At 39.9% G+C, this 21,250-nt stretch overlaps 1 protein-coding gene across 4 annotated transcripts; it reads left to right on the top strand.

Moving 5' to 3' along the window:
* Positions 1 to 1,197: 1,197 nt before the first annotated feature.
* Positions 1,198 to 20,841, top strand: LOC121871891 (zinc finger E-box-binding homeobox protein zag-1-like). 4 transcript variants are annotated; one of them, XM_042374485.1, is made up of 7 exons: positions 1,198 to 2,073; positions 7,828 to 7,991; positions 10,861 to 11,001; positions 12,688 to 12,798; positions 14,510 to 16,312; positions 16,592 to 16,721; positions 16,970 to 20,841. In XM_042374485.1, exons 1-7 carry the CDS (start codon positions 1,986 to 1,988, stop codon positions 17,377 to 17,379), a joined length of 2,847 nt encoding a protein of 948 aa, XP_042230419.1. In that variant the 5' UTR covers positions 1,198 to 1,985; the 3' UTR covers positions 17,380 to 20,841. The 4 variants fall into 4 exon arrangements, with proteins under 4 accessions (XP_042230419.1, XP_042230421.1, XP_042230420.1 ...); XM_042374487.1 differs by having other exon boundaries at positions 16,592 to 16,726; positions 16,970 to 17,127; XM_042374486.1 differs by having other exon boundaries at positions 16,592 to 16,726; positions 16,934 to 17,127.
* Positions 20,842 to 21,250: the final 409 nt, after the last annotated feature.

Raw genomic sequence — 21,250 nt, 5'->3', positions numbered from 1 at the left:
GATGTACGATGCTAAACTTACGCTTTTTTATATCATTACTTGATGATATACGTCTGTAGTTTAGGCATTATTTTTGTAATTATATAAAAGATGAATTTGGTGCATGCAACTTATGTACGTATTTGGTCTGGTTAATTTCTGGAAGAGTAGAGTAGCTTATCGTGCAGTTGCCAGCGTGAGTGACTCCCTCTTAGAGCTCTTGTTGTCGTTATTGTCAAATTTTAAGAGTAAACCTGATACTGCTTCAAACAAGTGTCTGATTTGTGTATATTGGCTATTTGTTGGTTATATGAGCTTACTTATATTTGTTGTCACCTCAACAAGCGTGAGTGCTATAGTGACGGGGTAAAATCTGGAGGAAAAGATTGTTACGAGGTGTTGCGGTTTTTTTTTATTTTTACACAATCAGCTTGAAATTCTTCTAAACAAACTGATCTGCTTATGTAGGACTTAACTATTTATGTATATTTATTGATGAAGGGATGGGTGCTGTTGGTTGTAAAATTATGTCGGTAATCAGTGTTAACTAATACTCGTTACAGAAAAAACTTTTATTGTTTCAATTGAGATGCTGCATATTTTGGGGTGAAATTCGATATCCAAATTTCAAACTTAAATAATCAAGAATATCTTCCCATGAAAAACGTAAATTCTTAAGATTCTATTTCATTTTCATGTAGGGCAGCTTTCACTCCACGCACCTGCTCAAGAACCGTTGTCATTAACCTAGATTTAATATTTAAATAATGTGTTATATGTTTCATTAAGAAATTATATTGCAAACTATATGGTACTGATAACATTGAACTCTCGGAAGGGCAGGCTACTCCGGCCAGCTTCCGCGGCGGGAGAGCATCTGAACAGTGCGACATCTCACGTAACACTGAGCATCCTCAACCATGGTAGGTGATGTGTCTGCGAGCGCGTGATTCACCTATTCACACACACCACAGCTATAGTGCCATTAACTTTATTTTAATGCTCTCACATATTCATTTGTCTTGGAAATAAGTATCACGAACTAACAATATCTTAAATTGATGAAATAGCAAACGAGAATGTCATAGATTTAGGTAAGAGTTAATTATCCGAAGGTGCGTAGCATGACAGCGTAGTAGGCGTGGCATGAGACGCGGTGTAACCAATGGGAAGCTGAGTCTAGCGTCCCCTACCTGAGGCTCTCTCTGACTCCCCTCACTCCCTCAGTCATGTAGGAGCCGCGAGTTTGATAGCACGCACTTTTTCGCGCTCCTCATTTGAAACCTCAAGGTGCTACCTACTTAGTCACTAACATTACGTATGCTACAGTTAAGTGTAGATTTCGTGTGGAGTCTTTTGTACTGCAGTGAACCTTTTAAGACACACTACAGCGATACAACTCCAATGGTCCAGGGGATTGGAATTAAGCGGAGACGCTTCTGTGACTGTGATCAAGTGTAACGGAAATTTTTCAGTGTTGATATTACACCAAGACAACGAACCTTTCCAGAACAACGGTTGCATATATTCAAGACTGCAGAATCCGATTTTGGATCCCAAACGAATTTTAAGTGCCATCATTGTGTACAATTGGATCCTGCTAGTTTACACCCACGGCCCTCTTAGTGACCTGTCCAGCCTTCTACCACACTGCCAAATTATCACCCAAGCCACCGTGGTTGACCCGAAGTGACCGCGTATCATATTCCTGTGCCGGTTCCACTTCAACCTTTACTCACCACTATCCCTACAAAGCTGACCTGTTTTGCCTTTGGGGCCAACTAGAAGCAGCCTGAGTTGACCCTAGGCGCCCGGAGGTAGCTCAGGTCACATGCGACGACGGCTCTTCCGGTGTAACCTTAACTGACACGCCTGGTGAAGGTCTCGTCTGGTTGGATCATTAAAGTTGTGGTGGCGGGAGAGTGCGCGCCCTAGTGTCGTCGGACATGTGGACCGCTTGGTAACGCTAGTGAACATCAGCTAACAAGTGGTGGGTTGTGAGCACCATGGCCGGCGTCAGCACCATGTACGCACCATCATCCTACACCGATTCCATCAGACTGTGGAACATCGCTGGCGTCTTCAACTACTTCTGTAAGTCATATTTTAATGTTTTATTTTGATTATCTTAGCCAGGGTGTTATTTATAGTTTAACCACGATCAAGACTTGCTTTGATCAGAAATATTGAAAGGTAAACTGGTACAACTCGTAACAGTGTACGTACAGTAAACTTACGAAGCATGGGCAGCATTCATGACTCATCCCTTCATACGAGTTATTTTCAAAAAGTTTGAATCCCTACGCTATGGACTTTAACAATCTTTTGAAAAGTGTTAAAATTGAACTTCGAATGTACATAATACAGTACGTGGCTACTGCAAATACATGTTCTTATTGCTTGTGTAATGCTCTTATAACTGATCCAGGACTTTAGTTAGCCTCTTTTGAACGAATGGTTTTGTTGGGGAACGAGCAACATTATCTTCGATGACGGAACACTTTCGTGGTTACATTATCATTGTCTTTACTTGATAAGAAAATCTGCGGGAGAAACCCGCCCGTGTTTGCCGCCGTGACAAACTATAATAGCTAACCTGTGTTCCCCCGCCTCCCTCCATACCTCTCTCATTCTTGTCTCTCACTCCCACACACACTGAGTATTGACTCCCTCCAGGCAAGCCCCTCACCGGCCGCCATCCTCCCTCTGCTGTAGATCACCACACTATTATCTTGGGAGTGAGTTGGGTCCCACCTGTGAACTGTCCATCTTGTTCATGAGTACGGTTGTCACAGTCTGGGCTTCGTCAAGAGTTGTAAGGTGGTCCTTGAAGGTACGTGACTTGTACAAACATGACAAGGGTTGGTTTTAAGTTTAGATACAGAGTAGAGGGTGGTGTTTATGCCAACGGAAACACTAATTTACGGCGTCTTGTGATAAGGTAAAGTTCAAGGCTTGGTAACCTCTTAAGACATAAAGATAATACGATGCTTGCCAAGACATGACATTTATTGTATTTTCATTTTGGTTATATAAATACCAGGGCTTAGCTAAGAATCAAAACCTTCGTTGAGTTGAATGTTACGAGTTAACGTGAAGTTAAAAAGAGCAGTAAGTGAACGTCTGAAAGTTAGAGTCGTATATTGTAAATAGAGGTGTTTGTTGTTACATAGTTTATTTTACAAAGATTATGGTTACTTTTTTAATGTGATTTTATAAGATAAATCAACAGGTATTTGGTCTAAGTCGTCTGAATATTCACAGGCATTGGTCACAGCTAAGTCTTGCCCAAGTTACCTGAACTATCCCACAATAACCCGCTCCTGTCTCCATTTATCTTGGATTAACCACGCATTTCCGGAATGCCATCATTTAACCTTGTTACAAACGTCGACTATATATATATATATATATATATATATATATATATATATATATATATATATATATATATATATATATATATATATATATAATAGTTTTTGTGTAGTAGATATTGTTTTACATACAGTATTTGGGAATACTTGAATTTGTGCATACAATGTTCATCAAGTATTAATTGTATTTGAATATGAAGTTTGAAATGAGTAGGATGGAGTAGGGAAGGGTAAGGCTGTGAGCGGGTGATACCGTGCTTATTATGTTAATGTAGCATTGATTCTGGCCAAGCCTGTCAGCGCTGCTCCCCACGCCATTCCCACTAAGGGGACTGTCGTGAAGGGAATAACACTGTTTGATTGTGACAGTAAGTTAAATGAAATTATATTTGGAAAGTTAGTTAAGCGCTTAGATATCAGTTTGAATAATTCTAGTCCTGTTGGTGTGTTTTTAAACGCCACTAATGTGTGACGACGAATTGTGGTTAGTACTAGAGTGAATCTATAGTAACATCATTATTTTCATACATTAATGTGGATATACAATACCTCTGAGTATAATGACTAGGTTCAGTTTACGTATAGATCAGTGGAACATTAAAGAAATAATCAGTGCCTCCTAATTCATTTTTGTTTAAAATATTTAGTAAAAAATATTAAAATTCTTCTGTACATTGTTGCCATTTAGAGGAATGACATGATTCGTAGAAGTTGTTAAAGAAATATATATTTTTTTGTTACAGACCATAATTTGGTGCTTTCGTGTGACCAAAATTAATAAGAAACTATAGTGGAGGAGAATGTGAGGACATTGTCGTGAGATTCCAGGTATAGTCTTGGTGGTGGTGGTAAAACTGGTGATGATGAATTATGGCGTCGCATTGTTTACCTTGAGCGTGTCCGGACAGCCTAGCCCTGCTCAGCACTCTCTTCCCCACCAACACCATTATCTAAAGCCACTATCACACCTCACTTCCACCATAGATGAGATAACCCCACGAGCTGTGAAGGGTGGGGGTGGAGAGAGGGTCGGGGGGGGGAGCTCTGGAGAGGTGAGATAACCTCAACAATCGTTATGGCTGGGAAGGAGAAGAGGGTCGGGACTTTGAGGATCCACATGATCGACTAGGGTGAGGAAGGGGAAGAGGGGCCTACAACCACGTAAAGCTGGTTTAACCCTCAAGTAATGAACAATGAGATAGGAGGTTGGAGGAAAGTCCTTGTTGGTTGCTAAGAATAGAGGATTATAATTACCATACTTGTGGATATATGTCAGTATGTCGATTGTGATGTTAACTTTGACGAAAATAGGAACATCGCAATGTTTAGATGGCCTAGTTAACGCTCCCGACCAGGTTACTGTGCAAGTATCTGGTAGAAGCATTTTCATTTCAGGTAATAAGATTCATAGGAATATAAACAGTTGGTAACGCAAGGCCAATAACATTTGGGCTCATCTTTGTTGGCAAGTGATGGAGGTGATTGTGAAGAGGAAGTGTGCTAGCGGGCGAGGGGCGACTGGCGGTGCTGGCTCAAGATCAATCATGATTCAGTGTCAGCATTTGTGCCACTGAGAAGAGCAACCTCATCTACCCGGTAGTTGAGTACTGTGGAGCACAAATCACCTAGCGTGAGGCCTTGACTCATGCTCTTAATATGCAGCATCTCTCGTGGCTGGGGCCTCCTCCGTCCCAGCATCATCAACTTGTCCTTTGTCCCGAGGTTTGCGCTGGGCATTTGAAATTCAGAGTTCCCCTCGGCGTCCGTGGGCAGCTGCACGTGTGCCATTATCGCCCCCGCTCCCCTCGGACGATCCTCCCTCAGTGTTACCAAGGTCTCCAATCCACGCCAACCCTCGCTCTGCTCTTGACAAATATTAATTACGGCGATTAATATCCGCGTTATTATTGAACGATGAATAATCTTTAAATGAAGCATATCTTTCTCCCAAATGTTAGATAAGACCTCACTAGAAATCATTAAGAATATGATAGTTATTTTATATCAAGGAGAATCACTCCGGAATTAGGGGAAAATCGCCATTTTGAGATTTGCTCCTACCTTCCCACACCACCCCTTTAGAGTGGCTCATTTCCCCTTCACTGATCCTGGGGTTATATTTGTCATCTCTAGATGGTTAATTTTGCTTAGCAGTTGCCTTTTCAGTTTCCCCCTTTCTTCTGGAATTATGTTAATTTCAACAGCTTAGTTATATTATTGGAAATGCTTGATATACCGTCACCGCCCCCTCCCTCATTCACGGCCCCCTCTTCCCCTACCATCACACGCGACCCTTTCCTCTTCGTCAGCCGTTTTGCCTATTATCCCTTCCCCCCTCCCCCCAGGAGCTCTCAGAACCACCTCCCGCCACGACCCCTTTCGATTGGTCCTTTCTTCGTCTTATCGATCGGCAGGTCAGGGTCACTATCACCCTTGGTTAGTCGAGTGAGAGGGAGAGAAGGGGGGGGGGTGAGAATGAGATACTTTGGTCACCGTCGGGGTAGGTCACTGTAACCAAGGGAGGTCGGAATATAGATTTACGATTACATCAACTATCAGCTGAGTTTCAGCAGCAACCTTTGGCGCATGATGCCGTCGTAAAATGTAAATTACGTCGAATCTTTCTTTTTCTGGGCCAGCCGGGGAATGTGAGTCATTGCGGGGGGACCGAGGAACCTTGCACGATGCCCAGGTTGGGACAACAACATAATCGAGGGACAAGACCTGGTGCATCCAAGGTGATCGTAGACGGTTAAGGGCCATCCTTATGACGTATTCTTTCGGTATAGGGATCGAGGGAAAACGAATAAATTAGATACACTAAGTGAACGAGAAAAGTAATTGGGTTTAGGAAAAGGAAAAAGTCGAAGTGTAAGAGAAAAGTGTAAGATGCATGAGTAACATTTCAACACTAGGCGTGCCGATAAAAAGATTCCCCAACAAAATTTAGGAGAAACAGGCGTAAACAAAACGAGGTACATATATGTGCGAAAGAAGGAGCAAAGGAAAGGTGGAAGAGAGGGACAAGAAGACACAGAGGAGAGCGTGACAGAGGGGCTGGGATAAAGCTGCAGTGTCTTGACGCTTGACGTCCCGGAAAAGATTAGCGGCCCTCGGGCGATGACAAAACGCAAGTCACGCATAGTTATGAATAAAGAATTAAGGTAGTGTAGTCAGCCCGCCATGAGCTATAACTGGGTTTCCTTTCTTAAAAAAAAGAAAGGAAAGAAAAAGAAACTAGAGACGTCATGTTGAAATAAAGAGTCGTGGGTGGCGTAATGCTCAGGTAAGAGCGGGTGGGCACGTCGGAGCCAGGGAGTGTGTGGGTGGGTTCGTGCCTCACCTGGGACCCTCAGCTCATCATGTAACTCCAGACGTGACGGGGGAGCAGCTCAACATGCCCAACCGTCTCCCGGGCCGCGCGCCGCCACCTTACTCAGCGTTAATTCGCGCGTAAATACAACCAACTGTGGAGGATGAATCATGCGTGCTGCCGTATCTCAACCCCTGGATGATTGCGTCGCCCCTGCTGCTGTCTTCACGGGCCCTCACTGTCAACTTTCCCTCCTGCACTCGCATGCTGTGTATATTCTCTGGATCGATTCAAGGTCCTTTGCGTGTAAGATTTTCACCCAGGAAGATCCATCACTGCAAGGGAGATTTATATTTATGTCCTTGGATTAAGGAGATTCCGAGTGTATCAAGGGAGGGAGGGAAACGTGAGGAGACGGAGACGCCTCGCATCACCCTTGACGGTCTTCGTAATGCCGTTGGCGGAGATCTCTCAACTGTGCCAGAGAAACCAGCAACAGTTCATGTGGTACTGGACACATTCCTTTTGATTGCGTCACAGCGTATACAGTAGTTAACAAAGGAATTTCATTATCTAAGCGCGAAGTTAAAATTAATACTGTAGTCTTTTATTGTAATTAAAATTTGCCCCGAGTCCTGTCTTCCAGATGTGCACCATGTTTCATTTATATACGTATAATGCGTATGCCTGTAAAGGACATGGGGGTCTCATGCAGGTTTCTTCCCCTTAACTCATAGAATTATCGGTAAATTGTTCACCTCAGATGTTAAAAGTTTTAATCCAATTAATTTAATTTCTTGCATAAACCTATTACTATATATCGTTCGTTGCTCATCGTTTTTGTTTTTTATTTGAGGCAAGAATGTCGGATTAGTTTCTTTTTCCCCATTTAGTTTCCTTTCTTACTATGTGTTGTCTTTTTCACTCCAGTTGATAAGTGGAAAGATAGAAAATATCGGCTTATAAGTGCAGTACTGTACTTACGTCTTGTGACTAGATTATCCTGTCTTAATTTAAATATCAATTTGTTTATTTTGTCGATTCCTTTTTCCCTTATTTCTAATCAAATTTCTTTCTTATCGGTTTGTACAGGAAACTGGTTAGATTATTCCATTATTTTTGCTTGCTTTTGTATTGAGTGTTTTTTTTTCTTTGCAGCAGGTGACAAGAGTGGGAATGACAAGGGTGTGAGCCCGCAGACGCCCACGGACGAGGCCGCCACGCCCACCAACGCTCCCACCAGCCCTCCCTCTGACGCCCTCACCCCTACATCTGATGCTACCATAGGAGACGAGGGCGATTTCTTGAATGGCGCCAGCGTGGTGAGTTTTCACGTTGGCTTCCGTATAGTTTTCCTTCATTTTCACTGTTCACCTCCCCAGATTTGACAGTCACTGAGTTTGCTTAACGTTCCTTTTGCACTATTGTCAATATAGTAACGAAACAAATGTAATTACGTCCTTTTTTATAGTTTAGTCACCCAAGATATTTTGACTTGAGGAAGTCCCAGGTGTTCTATTGGGTGGTAAGTGGACCTCAGAAATATATGCTCATGAATTTGGTTATCAGAAAAAAAATCCTCTTCTTACACAAGTTTATACGCTACGCCTCGACAATAATGAATTTGTTACTGCCGACTATTTCTTCTATATGTTATTGTTGCAGTTTTTACAGAAGACTAGATTATCTAGATAGTTTCCAGTGGCAAGCTAGATAAGACTGACGAAATGGCCATCCACTTCTTCCTGTGTTCTAATCTATAATTTCTATTTCGGTTTAAACTTTACTAAAAACCCATCTTGAATTGTGTAACATTCCCGCGGGTACAACAAATCTTTCGCCTTGTAAAAAAAAAGTTAGCGGGTGATTTCTGGCGGTTCGCTTAATACCTGTGTTTTTTGTCAGTCACCGATGTTGATAAACAAGTCACAAGAATTGGTAGGGAATAACTTAGCACACTAAGAATGGTTGTAAATGGAGGGATCCTCAAGGCAGACGCTTGGGACATCAGGCTTTTGGAGCAGACGTGTGGGCGTTTCAAACCAAGATAAGTGATGTGTGGGACATTAAGTTGAAATCTCGAATCATGTGTATACTACCCTATTATTTAATGTAAAGAATAATGTTATCCGATCAAATAAGTAACCTTTAATACTGTATGCACATCGTTAATTGTATAACATATTGTCAATATTTTGAATATGCCCGAAGCATCGTTCTTTTGCGGGTCCTAGTTTAGTCAGCAAGTTTGGCGGGAACAGTAATTGATTGTACTTTCTGTTTGTTATTCCTGTGTATACTAAGCAATAATTTTATCATTTTTTTAATTTTACATATTCATTTTATAGTAATTGTTACCATTATCTTAATGGAGATTATTACATGAGCAAAATAATTTATCATTTTACCTCCACGAACCCGCGTAAATGTGACTTGTGCAAGAATTCAAACCTATAGTTGTTAAGTTTTACATACAGGTACACGTACGCACACACGTTACATATTCATACATAAAACAGAAGTACTTTACTTTCAACACGAGTATTGGTCACAGGATATTGATTGATAAGACATGGGGACGGGTTCGTTCCCAGTCACTTTGACACAATAATTCTATTTTGATTGCATTAGTCTCTTGTGATGCGGAGTTAAGTTATCTGGGGCTTCTGAATTCCTTTAGTGGGCCAGCTGTACGTTGTTTAGTGACTGAATTATTTATACTTTTTTTTATTGTATTACTATAGTAAAGTGTTCAAATCTCGTTTGAGGGTAGTTGCGTTGATTTGTTGAAGGAAGTAATTGAGTAATATACTGGTTATGAATCACCAAGAGTAATGTTACTATAATTTCACGTAGTCGGGTGTCGCCACAGTATTTTTTTATTCGAATTTACGTGAGAAAGTCTCAGGGCTGGTTTTTACTGTATTTTTAAAGTGCGTGCTTAAAAAATAATGAACATTTGTCTGTCTTATCATTGGTGAATAATCATGTTGGCCAACCTCACTAAATTCACCGACATCCACCGGATACTGTTGAAGGATAAAGCCCTGTTATTTTAACATTTTCTGAGTTTAACTAAATTTCCCATGTTGATGTATTTTCTGATATGATTAATGATTTAATCATCCCTTGCTTCACTTCTCTTCCAGGTCGTTTTTATTTTGTTAATTGTTCAGTGTTTTGTCATTAACTGTGGATGTTTAATTACTTTGATTAGGTTTCTGTGGCATTAATATGTCCTTTTGTATTATCAATTCGTTTCCATTTGTGTCAGTGATTACTCATTTGAGGAAACTCGCTGGGATAACGTTTTGAAGTTAGGACACGCCATGAGTTGTCGTTGTCTATTTGAAAAGAAGTCATATGCGAAAACATATTATTAATCAGTTCAGGTAAGGTAGGCATCGGATTAACAAAACTCCGTAAAAAGAAATATACCGTACAAAATACTTCTTAGTAAAAGGAAATATTCGTTTTATAAGTGTTTTAGGGGATGGGATGAGGCTTTATTATCTGCTGCAGGTTCCTCTTCCTCTACTATATTCTGTGATTCTGATACTGTACATTCATTTTGAACATGCGGCTGTGCTCTGTTAACACTGGGCTGTACTTTTTATTAAGGAGTGTGTTGTATAAATCGACATTATTTTATTTTTTTTAGTTCTGAAGATACATAGTTCTATATTTAATTAAAATGCAAGTTTTTATTTTATTTTTTTCACTGCCTAAATAAACAACTAATTTTGTCACCTTTATATCTGATGAACACATTTATACTGTCTTTTATAAAGGTAGATTTGTTCATAATACTGTATTACTGCTTTAAGCTTTTGTGGATTGCCTGTCCCGAGAATTATTGTCGCATGGCTGGTTCAGAGGTGACGTAATGCTCTCTAAATTCACATAATTTAGTTTTATTAATTTGCGTTGCCTTTATAGCATGTTTAATTACCTAGAAAAAATATTTGGTACCAAATTTCCTGCAGATTTTTCATGGAAAAGTTTATACAGTATTTATATTTATTTTTTATTCTGATTTTTTTTTTCTTTTGAGGATTTGTCAATCTGACACTACAAGTTAATCTTCGCCTCACGTGACGTTTTCTAACGAAGAACCTGGTTAACTATTCTCCTTCACCTCGAATGTGTTGGTGACTGGTTTAATAACATTTCTCTTTTTCGTTGCTTCAGTCGTGTTCTGTGTGCCACAAGAAGTTCGCTAACATCCACCGTCTTCAGCGACACATGATCTCCCACCAGGAGTCGGACGTGCTCAGGCGGTTCAAGTGTGACGAGTGTGGCAAAGCCTTCAAGTTCAAACATCACCTCAAGGTAAGGCGGGACACGAGACCGTTGGCCGCCAGGGGAGACGCGGTTGGGGGCGGCGGGAGGTGGGGGCCGGGACCTGTGAGTTTATACGTATACATGTGTAGATGAGAAGCGATTGTTCGTGTGCATCGTATATTTCAGTGTTTGCTTGTTTTGATGGTTGACAAGAGTCGTCAGTGGGATGATTTTTATTGTGTTTTGGTAGAGAAGATGGTTATTGGGGATATTTCTATGTGACGTGTGAGAGGGGAATTCGGGTGCTGGTATATACGTGGTTGGAACATGTTGGAAGGATATACTGCACATTATGTACAGTACTTTTAAAACCTGGTTAAGGGCTTTACCACCAGCTCTTTATACCTTTGGATATTATTTCCTGATATATCATTAAAGTGTCGGCACATTTATGTTCGTTGTGCATTTCCGAGCTATAGAGAAAAGCAATTTTAGTTACCAACTCTCACTTCCATGACCAGTTAGCCGTGTCTACTGTATACTCCCTGTTTAGGTCTTTTTTTTAATATGGGCAATAATTGCATAAATCTCATAGTATTTGGAGTACTTCAGCTCATCTGCACGAGCTTGTGTCATACTCCTGACGTCATTGTTGTTCTTTATAAATGTTTACCTTGTTTGACCTAGTCATATTTCGGTAACCCCTTACTCAATTTAATTATATATTTGAAATGTAATATTAGGTACAACGGGCGTGGTATGCTATCTTCGAACAATTCTTGTTTCATTCGACACCCTTACTGTTTTGATATACTGCTATACAGTACGTGATGAACGTGATCGCGAGCTTCATAAGAATTAGCTAGATCTAACAGCTCACCATTGTGGTAGAGACGAATGAATGTGAAAGTAACTCATCTGTGCGGTAACACACTCGCCCAACTCGCGGTGCAGGATTTGGAGGTTTGGAACAACTGGAGCGGAGGGTCGACCCAGCAGCAACAAGCGGGACTGGTGCGTGGCGAGGCCTCACCCGCGATACTTACAGTACCAGGTACACAGGATGTGGCGGGGGACGTTATTAGTAACCAAATTTGCGCTTTAACTTTCAATTGTCTTTTCATTATTTAATCATAATTGTAATGATTTTTTTTTAGTAATTATTTATTCACATTCATTCGAAAACATTAAATCAATAAAATACATATAGTGAAATCGTGTGGCTGCATTGTGATACCGGGTAATGATGCGTCAGGGATGAGCGAGGGGCTCACGTGGTACCTACCTTGGTATCACCTGAAGCTTCCTGTCTCGTCAGGCGTCAGTCTTATCATACTTGCGTCCGCCACCGCGCTTTTGTCACCGGCCTCGTAAACACCTTGACATTAAGGAAATAGAATATTTTCGTTATGTTTGTGAAGTCTGTTTACGTTAGGTACTTTAAGAAATATAATTACTTTTAATATATGTACAGAGTATATGTATTTGTGAAGTGGAAAGTTAATATTAATTTTGAAAGTATTTAAAATTTTATAGTTGTCATTTATTGTATATATGTGTGTGTGTGTGTGTGTGTAAAAGCCCTCAAGATTAATAATACCTATTTTCAGTTATTGATTAGCAAGTTACTGAACAAGTGCTGTGTTTCATCACTTTCAGTAATACTAGTCGAAGTACTTTACACAAATTTAAAGTCAATGTAATTTATTTATATTTGCATCTTTTTTTTTTCAGGAACACAAGAGGATTCACAGTGGTGAGAAGCCCTTCGAGTGTGAGCACTGCGGGAAGCGGTTCTCCCACTCAGGCTCCTACTCCTCACATATGTCCTCCAAAAAGTGCCAGGTGAGTGACAACAGCCAATTTATTAAGTGCTCACCCAAACACCCACCCTTAATTATTATGTTAATGGGAAATGTTTCAATGGCTCTAATATTTGACCTATTTTGGAGTGTGGCCTTTCCTATGAAATGTTTTAAGTCTTCTTGTGAGATAAATCAGTTTTTAATGTACAGAACTGTATGTTATTTATTGCTGATATGAATGACAAACAAAGAAAACAAGGCTACTGCTCCTGTTATTATTATTAGAATTATTTGGTTAAAAATTTTAACTAAATTTGTGGTACTGTAGTATTGAGTCAACCTTAAAAGGAAAGCAGAAAATATTGTGAATGGGGATGAGGTAATTTGGTTCAAAATATATATTTTGGGAAGAGGAATTACATAAAAGTGCTAGTGAAGTGTACTGATATGAGTAGGTAGTTATTGCATTATTTGTTTACTTATTATGAGTACGGGTACTGTACAGTAATAGGATGCAATGAACAAAACTTCTCGCCATTCCCAGGGTTAATATATTATATGGAAAGTTTTCTTTGTTTTTTAATTGACCTTTGATGAACAAATGACATTTCAGTGCATGTTTCCAAACTACAGTAAATCTTACTTTTCATGCATCCATTTCATTCAATAAGATATACTGTATAAAAACGGATAGTGAATAAACAGCATTGATTAGAATAATGAAAGATCTGAGTGTAAAGTACAATACTGTGTCGCAAAAAATTAGGCAACAAGTATAGAAGGTTTTTTAGAATTGTTATGTGGCCATTTACAGTACAGAACTGTATATTGATTTTATTTATGTTTTTGTGTGTTGTATAAGCAAGGCACTTAGAGGTCACTAGTCAGACCATAATAGAATACTTAACATTGTATAAAAGTCTTAAATTGTCTCAATAAATTTTGAGAAATCACAGCAGAATATGCTGCTATCTACCACAGAAAAATATAAGAGAAGACTTTGTCATTGTAGGGGTCAAATCAGACATTAAGATTTAGTTTAACAGATGGGTCGGTCACTCACACATTACTTTAGTTTGCTTTGTTTTCTTAACCACAACTAACAAAACTCCAAATTTCATTCTTTCACCTTATCAATTAATGACACTATTAGTAGTTGATGGATGTTCATTGAAACAAAATACAGTGTCTTGAATAAAGATGAAAGCTTTCGTCTTTATTCAAGACAATGTATTTCTGTTAATAGTGTCATTAATTGATAAGGTGAATGAAGAATGAAATTTGGAATTTTGTTGGTTGTGGTTAAGAAAACAAAGGTAGTTACAAGTTGTACTAAGCATGTAGAGGGAAAAAATCATTTGCTTGTCTGAGAGGATTGTTTCACTTCAAAATCTGCACGAACATTTAAGAGTAACTCTACCTGACCCACTCTCCTGTGTAGCAGACAAACCTCTATCTAGTAATAATTTTAGAAGTATTGATAATTAAAGTTATCTTGAGTAACAAGAGTAATAACTTTTAAAATTAAAAATAGTTGTTTCAGACATATATAATTCAGTTGTACTGTATTACAGTAAAAGATGAACTTTCAGAATTATAGGTATTGTATTCTCATAGTTAAATGTATCATAGAACTGGAATGCAACAGGTTTTCCCACATAGCATATACAGTATAGTATTACATGGATTATGTATAATAATATTATTTAACTTTAACAAAAAAATTAGCTGATATTTTTTCCCTATTTCAGCTTGGACGCGGTAGGACCAATGGATTAATGCCGCGTACATCCCCACAGTTTCCAGGACCTCATACCAAACGGCCAATTCTTAATGGGTCCTATTTACCTATTCTTCCCAAGGACAAGTCTCCAACTCCTTCTGCTGATCTCGGCTATTCCTCACCCACACGGCCCATCTCCAGGGATTCCCTTCTCATGTCTCCACCTTCACTCGTGTCTCCAAGTGGCCTCAGCAGTTCTGGTCTGACTGCTGGACTACCACAGGGATTCCCCCAGGGCTTACCTCAAGGGCTTCAGAGCAATCTCCATCAGGGTCTATCACCCTATCATCCCCTCAACTCCCTCATCTTGGCTGCTCAGCTCCACCCACAGTATTCATCCTTGCTGTCTCTCACAATGTCCCAGGCACTTAACAAAGCTCACCAAGATGGCAATGAGGAGAAGGATAACAGTGAAGATGCCCCACAGGAGGATGTTGATGATGATGATAGAGAGCCAGGTGAACTTGTCATCAAGGAAGAGACAAGAGAGGATGAAGAGGAGAGAGAAGAACAGCAGCAGGAAGAAAGTTATCAAGAAGAGATGGAAGAAACTCCAAATAACAATGACAGGGAAGGTATGTCTACATTGAAGAAAATGTTAGAGAGTGTAAACACAAGTGTCACAAAACACCAGTTTGAGGAAACAGTATCATCTGCCTCCCAGGGCTCTGTACTGAACTCTGCAGCCATTGCTGATGACCTCTCTTGTAGGCTCTGTGGCAGCATCTCCAGAAACCCTAGTGAAGCCTACTTACATGCTTCTCGACAATGTCCACATCTTCCTGAGGTTACGTCTGCCTCTGAACGCTATAAGGGACATTTAATTGAGGGTCTGGCAGCAAGGCTTCACGAGTTGGCAGGAAACCAGAAGCCACAGCATCAACTGCGGCAGCAACACCAGCACTTGCCTCAGTCCCATTATTTGTCCAATCGAGTTTTTTTCAGCAGGGATGACGAGAGAGATGCTGATTCCGGCCATATTGTAGATGATGAAGAAACCACCAGTGATGGAAAAAAGGTTCGTGTACGTTCTCACATCCGTGAGGAGCAGCTTGTTGTCCTACGTGCTCACTACGCCATGAACCCTAGACCCAAGAAAGAAGAATTGCTAAATATTGCTGAGAAGATTGGGTTCTCTGTCCGAGTGGTGCAAGTTTGGTTCCAGAATGCTCGAGCCCGTGACCGACGTGAGGGTCGATCTATTACCCCTACTCCATCAACATACTCTCAGGCCAGTTACACCTCGAGCTACAGCAATCCTAGCCACACTACTTCCAGCTATACACCTTCAAGCTATGCTCCTACCAGCTATGCTCCGCCCACCTCTCAGGCTAATTCCAAGGCCTTAAGCATTAGCTCCTATTACCCGTCCCTGCTGGCGGGACCAGGTCTAGTCTACCCACTTCAGAATGGTCGTGCCTCTCCAACACCTGCTGATGGAGCTGATGGCAATGATGATGACCAACCTCTTGATCTCTCCACCAAAAAATCGTCCCCATCAGCATCGCCAAAGCCTGCCTCAGTTTATTCTGATTCAGATGCAGATTCCACCTCATTGGCGATCTCTTACAAATCTGAATCTCGCACACCCACACCCAACTCTCTCAACAATAATATATCTGAACCTAAAGAGCCCAGTGGGCTGACTGTGGCTGGGTTGCCCTCTGTGATCTCTGAACAGTGCAAATTGGCACAGATTCTCCATGGAGCGAAGCTTGGCCTACCATCTCTGTACACTGACCATATAGATCCCAGTGACAAGCGACCAAGGGTAAGTGAGCTTTGTTGTTATATATTTGGATGAATATATACCTTTCCCTGCAAATGTTTGACCATTTCAAAATATGTTTCTGCTCATTATCATAAAACACTACTGTACCTGTACTGTATTTGTTTAACTAGGAAATGTATGTAGTTTACTTGTTTCTCTCCAGTTAGAGGAAATACCCCCTGGAGTACTGTATATGGTGAATATTGAAAACAAAATATATACTGTTCAGTATACACTTTGAGGCAAATGATTCTCATTATGTTCTATATTCATTCACAGGATGATGACAGTGGTGATGAAAGTCGCAAGAGACGCCGTGAGGAGGAGGGAGGTGTTTTTCAGTGTGACCAGTGTGACAAGTCCTTCAACAAGCAATCGTCCCTTGCCCGCCATAAGTATGAGCACTCAGGTGAGGTGAATGTCAATTTCTGCTCACGTTTTACTGAATTATTATTGTCCATCTCACATTATTACTTAGTTTTATTACTCATAAATTTATGAGCTTGGAAAAAAAAATTAAGTGTTTCTTTATATTGTATATACAAATGATCTTAATTTAGAAGAAAACAAAATGAAATATACATATTGTATATATATGATAGTAGTGAAATATTTCCACAGGCCAACGCCCATTCAAGTGTGATCTCTGCCCCAAAGCATTCAAGCACAAGCACCATCTAACAGAGCACAGCCGACTACATACTGGGGAGAAGCCTTACCAGTGCCACAAGTGTCTCAAGAGGTTCTCTCACTCAGGCTCCTACTCCCAGCACATGAACCACCGTTATTCATACTGCAAGCCCTACCACCCTGATGGCGCTACTCCACACTCAGAGTCCTCTACTCCCGTCCCCTCTCCATCAGATAGTGGCGTTGGCATTGTTAGTAGTGCAGGGGAAGGTGTGTCAGTCATTGTTACTGCCACAGCTGATTCACTCCCTACAGCACCAGTCATCCCATCCCTCGTTTCCTCAGTAGAAGAGTCGTCTGTAAGCACCTCGCCAGCCACGCCCTCAGAGGCCCTTGAGACCACACCCATCACTGTAAAAGAAGAAGTTGTGGCGTAAATGTGTGAAAATTTCATGTAATAAGAAATTGAATATTGTGATGCAAAGAATGTGTGACAACGAACAAATATTAAGAGAATTTCCTATTACCATATAAATCAAAATAGTGACTTGCAATGGCATGTCTTATGATCAAAATAAGTGATGAAGACTAAAGAATTTGATGTTTCTGATACTTGACATATTGTAAGAAAAGGAGCCTGCATGCTTGGTGTGCAATATGTCGAGTGATGTGCTACTTACATTGCTGATTTACCTGGACATACTATGCAGTGTTTCTTTGTTATTTAAAAAGGATTATAATTATACAGTATTTACTTTTGAATAGGATTAATGTGAATTCGCATGTGCCAATCACTTTTATCTTCACTTACGAAAACTTTTTAAGGGGGTCCTTAAGGCTGGAACGTGGGAATGGGACAGCCACTTCTCGGTCCCTCATCTTTCTCTCTCTCTATCATTCTCATAGTTCTGTAGTTATGATAGTTAGGCGTTGAACCAAGGCGGGTTAGGCCCTTACACCTCCAGCCAGTACCTGTCCAATACTCAAGTGTAGTGCCGCATAGAGAAGCAGTGTTGCCAAGAAAGAATATATTTATATTTGAGAGAAATGTGTATTTGTGTTATTAAATATTGTGAGTAGAAGGAATATATTATTAATCAAGTATTTTTTATGTTTCACTTTCTTTTTGTAGCCTGGAGATTTGCAGTTAATGATGCTACTTGTTAATGCACTCCAGAAAAGGAAAGTAATTATCTTTGTGAAGAGTAGTGGGCAACACTGCGGTGAAGTAAGAAGACGAGCAGGTATTCCGCTGATAAATCCACTGTCTTCCATAAGCGTACTAGGAACCATACACGATTCCCAGCGTCTAGTACTAGTGGATCCCTCGTGCCTCGTGCCAGCATCCTTATTAGTGACACCACCAGCTACCCTGGCCCTTGATAAATTGATGTCAAATTAATGCTTGACTGAAAGACAAATACAGTAAACTTTTTACAGAGGTCCATTGTGGCTGGTCATGTCATACTGTTAGTCCAAAATAATCTCAACATGTGCAATCTTTCTATTTTCTAGATTTCCAAGGCATGCCATGTAGTTCTATCATTTTTGGAACTTTTCTGAAAATTCTATTGTACCTCTTTGCTTCTGTTATTCAAGAACTGGCAGCATGATCTTTTAACATGTCTGTCACCTGCATTGTTAGTCATATTGCTAGTCTAGTTAGTTTTCTGTTATCTTATACTTGGCACCTGATTACCTTGCATCTTTATGAGCTTTCAAGAGCTAATTTCATGCTACTTTCTATATTGCCAAACGAAATGCCAGTTTAACTTGGTTGTAAGCAACGATTGTGCCAAAATGACTACTGGAGATTTCTAATAGGATCTTGTTAGGAATGTGGATAACATTTAGAATTTTATTTTTATCAAGTATACATATGCAAATTTATTTTGTATAGAGACCGTACTTCACCACAATAGTGTACCAGAGTGCTTCCATATCACCCTGAGCCGGGCCCAAGGCTATACACAGAGTAACGTCCATGACAGGTGACTAACTGGCAGCGTCGACCACTAAGGCTCCCAGTCAAAGTCTTTCACCTCCTCACTTCCTGTAGATTCCTACAAAAGGGCGCCGCGGGAGGGCTCCACACAGGAGGCCTCAGATTGCCGTCTTTCACACAAGTCAGGGGCTTTCTTGCGGTGTCCAACCTCAACTACCACCATCCTATTGTCACGTGACCCTCTCCCGGCCAATAGCATTCCTCTATCTCGCCCGATCCCGTTCTCTCTCGTCTCCTGATTGGTGGCTTCACTTTGGTCTCTGTACTCTTCGGGGAACTCTGGAATTTGATTGGCTAAGTGAGCACCAATAGCAAGGAGGTTTGAATTCGGTACATTCCCCTTTGCTGTTTGTTCATCCATAACCATTTTTTAGGAAGTAAGTACATTTTAATTGGAAATGGCGCTGTGACTGCAACGGACAGCATGACAACAGGGCCATCATGTTTGAACGGTGTCGTGCCTTTTCATCTCTGTGGAATCTCGCTGTATATATATATATATATATATATACCGGGCGCAAAGAATGCGTTTAAAGTTCTGTAGATGGTTAAACGGAAGATGTTTGCATTCTCAATAAGCATTCCAACGTAGCTGCTAGAAGTGACTTTCAATGTGTGATATAAAGAAAGATCCCTTAAATGTCCATGACTGCGCGGAGAAATTTATTTTTTGTCCCATTTGCTCTCAACATTTCCCTCCAAAATATGGTATTCCATTTTATTATTCCGTAGTAGCCTAATCTAGACCTAGATTTTTTCCTATTAATGTCCGATCTTTGACTCTACTGTGGTGTATAGGCTTGTGCAGTTTTTACGATTTCGCTACAAATGCTCACAAATCTGTGCTTTCACATGGAGAGAAAAAAAGTCAATTTTGAAAAACTGAAAACTGAGCACGGGCCTAGACCCTCTCTTTGGTGCCAGATTGCGATTCTGTCCTGGCTGTTAGTGTTATAAGGAATTTTATAAATCAGTCGAAAGAAGTTCATTTTTAAAGAAATGTCTACTGCACTGTATGTATTTGTATATATTGTGAACAAATTAATATTAAATATTTTGGATGTGAAGGTTAACCATTTGCATTTACAGAAAGAATAAATAAGTCCTATATATAATATAAAGAGCCAATAAGAATAATTATTTAAGCTAGTGGACAGAATCGCCATCTGGATTCCTTGCCTTCCAACCCCCTTTTTCTCAGTGTTTCCTACGTCACTCTCCATATTGTGTGTTTGTGTGTCTGTGTTTATCCAGTTCCTTCACTTTGAACTTGGAACACTATGGAAAACCTTAATAGTTCATCCTCCCTTGTCTTTATAAGTGATACACATTTGACTATTAAACAGGATGCTTTCAAGTACAAAGAACATAGAGACCCCAACTTGAATGTATTAAATTACAGACAGATAGATGGCATCTTTTCTATGTCACTTATTTCAATGAAAAATAACGTTCCTACTACGTATATATGTTTTTGGTCTATTCCAATTACAATGTGCTTCCGTCATATATATATATATATTATAAAAAAGTAAAATCAACCCTATTCCAAATGTCAAAACAAACAAGCAGTGCAATAGAAGTCACTAAATAACATTATATCTTTTCTCCCTTCTCTCATCATATTCCAAATTAGATTATAACGGTGATTTGTATCTTATTGTAGCTAGACATAAGCCTAAGGTTTATATGATTACCTTATTGTATATTTTCTTGTACTGATAAATAATAATAAAGCCAATTATTGAACACACTCATTGGTTGCCCCCGCCTGGTGTGATGGACTGACTGGAGCCATAATGTACTGCCCCAGTGGAGCAAGTCTTCTATTTAAGGATGTGTCAATTTACCACAAATTTCCAATTGTCCAATAAAGACAAAAAAGGACACAGTTTTTAGGGGTTTCTCTTACCAAATTTTATTCTGATAGTTTTTAATGATACACCTGTACATTGTAACAATTCAGTGATGATGATGAATTATAGGTAATTATTGGGATGGTACAGTGTTGAAATATGCCATTTAAAAACCCATTACAAATGACTTTACAAAAGAAGAAGTTAATCAGTGTATAAGGACGAGTCGAACAACAAACCCCATTGTTAGTGAGGACGAAGCCTGTCTGAAATACTTTTTGCCCATATGTGGATTACTTCACCTCTTACCCCCAGGACAAGAATACTGTTAAGTAGAAAACAAAATGAGCTCACTTATCTTATAATCTGAAAAATTACAGGATACAGAATAATTATCCTTTAATCTATATTTGTGTACATGGAAATTTGGTGTCAACTTAATATGCC

This window comes from Homarus americanus, unplaced genomic scaffold (assembly GCF_018991925.1).
Source record: "Homarus americanus isolate GMGI-L3 unplaced genomic scaffold, GMGI_Hamer_2.0 scaffold39675, whole genome shotgun sequence".
Classification (NCBI taxonomy): Eukaryota; Metazoa; Arthropoda; class Malacostraca; order Decapoda; family Nephropidae; genus Homarus; species Homarus americanus.
Note: the sequence above shows the minus strand (reverse complement) of the source record. Positions and strands in the feature narration are given on the sequence as shown.